We start from the raw sequence: 4,637 nt of genomic DNA, 5'->3' as shown, positions 1-4,637 counted from the left end.
CCCGCCCAAAACCACGACCCGACTCGGCGAGTTCGATCTCCAACTCGCCGAGTCCCCTCACATAATGTCAAAAATATATGAAATGAAGATACCTGGGGATCCGGACTGTTACAAACGAGTTGGGGGGCGGTGTTCCCCGCGTCATGACGCCGTTTTCGTGTTCCAACTCAATCAATTCGTTTCTCGTTGTGATCCACACCGTATACTCTTATAAGTCTAAAATCTATGCAACAGATATCCAAAGCAAAAAACTTTATTTTAGATTTAGTCCCTCTCAAACTCACGGTATTATTAATTTATTTTATTCCAAATTTTTAAAATATTGCTTTTTAATATTTTATTATCTTTGATATTGACAAGATCTTCCCAAATGATCGATAATCTATGCAAACAAAGCAAACACTTTATTTCAGATGTGTTGCCTATTGTATTCATAAATCATAACGCCTATTATATCTCAGAACTTTCAAACATTTTTTTTAGTATTTTGTAATTTTTAACATAGATAAGGCCTTCCGGATGTTTGCAATAAAATATTCAAAATAAAATACATTATTTCAGATTTGATCCCCACCAAACTCATAATCACTATTATATTTTTTTAATTTATTCAAGAATTTTTAAACATTTGTTTTTAATATTTTATAATTTCTGATGTCGATAAAGCATTCCCATTCGATCAAAATCTACGCAATAGACATCCAAAACAAAAAACTTTATTTCAGATTTGATCCCTGTCAAACTCAATGACCATTATACTCTTTTAATTTATTTATTTTTCTAATTTCAAAACATCTTTTTTTTCGGAAAATCTACAAAGATAGAACTCCAATCAGATTAATACATCTGTCAGTTTCAAATAGATAATGTGCGCCATTACATCACTTTAACAGTTGCATCGAATAGAATACAAGTATTACTGTATTATAACACAACAATAACAAAACCAATTTTAATCCTTCAAAGTCGATCAATAAAAAGTAAAAAGTAAAAAACAATATCAATTAAACTTGCATACACCCTAAACACGTTAAAAATTAAAATCAGTAGCAGTTTTAACTTTTAACATTTCATAATTAACTGAAGTTTCAAAAGGTTGAAATGAGCAGCAAAGTGAGACTTTCTGTTATGCGGAATCATTGTTTCTGCAAGCAAACAAAAACGATTTTAAGTGACTTGAACATATGTAAAAAATAAATTCATGTATATTCAACAAATGGAAACATACTTCTAATTTTTTTTTTTTTTTCCTATTACAGTTTTGTATTTTAAAAATCCTATCTTCTCTTAACAATTAAGAGGTTGGAATCAATTAATACTAAATGGTTCAGTTTTATCAAACAGGGATGTTACTTTTTACTTAATGCAGTTAATGTGACTTTGTCTTTTCTTTTTTTTTTTCTTTTTTTTTTTTTTTGTTAACGTTGTTCTAGAACAATCTAATTAATTATACGTAATCTGTTTATACCAATTGTTCGTTTTGAGTTGCAATGTGATGATGTATATTTTTAATCTTATTTTTTATGTTATTTAAAATTTAAAAGTTATTTGATGTGATGATGTACATTTTAATTTATTATGGTTATTAAATAAATGATTATTTTATATATTTATATTTTATAACAGTTACTAAAAAAAATGATAATTTATTATTTTTAAATAGGAGGGTGAAATTGTCTTTTTATTCATATTCATGAAGTGCATTAGGTCCAAAAAAGAAACAATATTTAGGGTTAATCTAAAAAAAAAAAAAAAAAAAAAAAATTTATATTTTGTGTTTTTTCTGGATTAAACCTCAAATTTATTTTTTGCCTGAAAAAAACCTTGTATTTTCTCATTTTTCCCGATTTGACCCTTTTAGTTTTTTTTGCGTAAAACGTAAGGTTTTTTCCAAGAAAAACTAAAAAAGTTAAGGGTTTATTTGGAACCATTTAGAAGGTTGAAGGTTTTTTTGGGAAAAATAATACAAAATTGAGGGCTTTTTCGGAAAAAAAATGAAAAATATGAGGTTTTTTCAGACAAAAAATAAACTCAAGGTTTAATCCGAAAAAAAAAAACACAAAATATAAGGTTTTTTTTTTAGATTAACCCCAATATTTATATCAACAATACTTTATCAGTTCAAATATCATTATCAATTAAGTACACTTTATAAATTCAAGACTTAACGAATAAAATAAAATAAATAAATAAATAAATAAACGAGGTAATTAACCTGCATGGGAAGGTAAAGTTTGAATTCGGGTGGGAGTTCTTCCTCGGAATAAAGGCGGTCGGAAAAATAAATTCTTCTGAGGCGACAGTTGGCATGAACTTGAACACGAAGCGTCTCAACATAATTTGTTCCGTATGCACGACGCGTAAGATCCGCTAAATTCAATTGAATTTGATTCCATCCTTCATCCATTCGTAAAGGCATTGTACATATGAACGGCTTCACTCGAGTCATTCCCTTTAAACATAAACAACAAATTTGTTATTCCATATTTCAACAACTAAGTCCCGCTTTTTGGTTCGTGGATTCTAAAGGAATAGGAAAGAAAGAAACAAAAAAACTAGCTGATAACTGAGAAGCTAGCTGGCAAAAGAAAAACGTTTGGTTAAAACTAACTGATAAGCTAGCCGGAAGATGTAAAATGACATTTAGAAGAATGTTTTTGTTATAATTAATTAAGGATATATTCAGAAAATTTTATAAGCTAGCTTGTCGATTACTTTTTGGCTTGCCAAACATGACAAATTAAAAAGCTTAAAAAATAAGCTAGCTCAAGAGCTTTTTTAAATTCTCTAATATACCCTTAATTAATGATAGAAAAACATATTATCCTAAATGTCCTTTTTGTCATTTTATATCTTCCGGCTAGTTTTTACCAAATGTGACTTTTTATCAGCTAGTAGCTAGCTTTTCAGCTAACAACCAGATATTCAGCTATTCAGCTATTCTATCAAACATAACCTAAGCCTGACTATTTTCATCTTAACTCAATAAGTAATTACGTTCATGTCCAAATTAAGTCAAAAGTAAACAACTGCATTTAGCTTTCCAAATTAAGTCAAAAGGAATTGGAGATTCCATTCCATGGCATAGTTGGTTGCTAAATGGTGATAACATGGTGGTATTACTTTAGGGTTTAATGCAACAAATAGCAATGTACATTTTTTTGATTTCTTTATTAGAGCATCCTACTTCCATTTCTTCTTATTATATCATCGTAATTTGAAAATTCTATCAATTATAGCAAATATCATTCCACATACAACAAAATCTTCAATACTATAATTAGATAGATATTTCAATGTATAATATCCTAATAAGAAAAGAGATTGAAAGTACAATACTACAATTGGGTAGAGAATTTCCAAATAAATGAAAGTGTACATTGCTATTTAGGGAAGACTTACACACTTGAAAATTAGAAGCCCGAAAACGTCGCCTAACATTTTTATCATCCAACACCTGAATCTCAAATGTGAAATATTTCTTCACATTTTTCACAATCATAACCAAAAATGGCAGCTTTATGCCAAGTGTAGCAGATGGATCAGCAGGACATGTAATATATGTTGACTGGACATTTGTTCCCACAATTTCAAGAATATTTGATTGTATGTCTTCATCTTGTGTACGTTTCACCTGACCATTAACAACTAAAATACCCAAAAACTATAAATATTATTTCAACCCATTTGAAAGGTGTTCAATCAATGAGCATTTAACCCTAAATGCGTAAGAAATCAGCACAATACTCGATGGTAACAGAACTGAAAATCGATAGAAATGGTAGAGGAGTCACCACTGACCTTCTTTATCCCATATCTGCAAGGGTTTGCTCCTACACAACACATTCAATTACTTACATAAATAAAACTTCCATTAAAATACAAAATTACATAGTCGAACAATAGCACGAAGACCTACCCAAGGCTGTATAAAATAGATAGAAAACCAGACTGGAATGTGTTCTTGAACATTGGTAAAGGGGTTCAGAATAGGGTTATGGATAGATTCGCTCGCAACAAGATACAGAACTGCGGACTACAAAAAGGTAAACAGGGATGATTAGACAAAGCCAACATCAATTCGTTTAGAGGATGTGGAAAAGCATACGAACACCAAAACCACACGAAATTGGGGAAAGACGGAGATCATTTGAGAAGATTGAAGAGGGATACGAAAGGTACCGGAAAGGTAGATACAGCACCGCCGTTTACGGTCGTGTAGAAGAAAGATTGCCGGTCTGCCACCGCCGTTAGCTGGAAAGCAAGAGAGAATTAATTATTGTGAAGACTCCCGTGAAATCAAAACCCTTTTACGCTGCGAGTTTTTTTTTTCTTAACTAATTATTTTATTTATTTATTTTTAAGTAGTTGTTTTTGAAAAATCAAAAAAAAAATTTAAGCAAAAATTCATGCGGATCACGTGTTCTATAGTAGAAAAGATTGATCAAACGGTCGTAAATTGAAATTAGAATTATGTTTGTTTTTTTAACATTTGCATCTTGCTCCAGATATTAAAAAATTAAAATAAACTGGTTTTATAATCCGAAAATAATTTTTTAATACCGAAAATTTAATAATATATGACATTTCGGCAAAATTTATGATATTTCAGCAAAAAAAAAATAAGTATATTTTAA

General features: G+C 29.8%; 1 protein-coding gene across 1 annotated transcript; it reads right to left on the bottom strand.

Moving 5' to 3' along the window:
• Positions 1-938: 938 nt before the first annotated feature.
• On the bottom strand, positions 939-4,320 carry BUG22 (cilia/flagella-associated protein). Its single transcript, XM_078993972.1, has 6 exons — positions 4,183-4,320; positions 3,920-4,036; positions 3,802-3,833; positions 3,407-3,648; positions 2,216-2,452; positions 939-1,145 (listed from the first exon to the last, which is right to left on the bottom strand). The coding sequence occupies exons 2-6, from the start codon at positions 3,970-3,972 to the stop codon at positions 1,137-1,139; spliced, it is 573 nt and encodes a 190-aa protein (XP_078850098.1). The 5' UTR covers positions 3,973-4,036; positions 4,183-4,320; the 3' UTR covers positions 939-1,136.
• Positions 4,321-4,637: the final 317 nt, after the last annotated feature.

Source organism: Lactuca saligna, chromosome 1, assembly GCF_052625555.1.
Source record: "Lactuca saligna cultivar CGN05327 chromosome 1, ASM5262555v1, whole genome shotgun sequence".
Classification (NCBI taxonomy): domain Eukaryota; kingdom Viridiplantae; phylum Streptophyta; class Magnoliopsida; order Asterales; family Asteraceae; genus Lactuca; species Lactuca saligna.
Note: the sequence above shows the minus strand (reverse complement) of the source record. Positions and strands in the feature narration are given on the sequence as shown.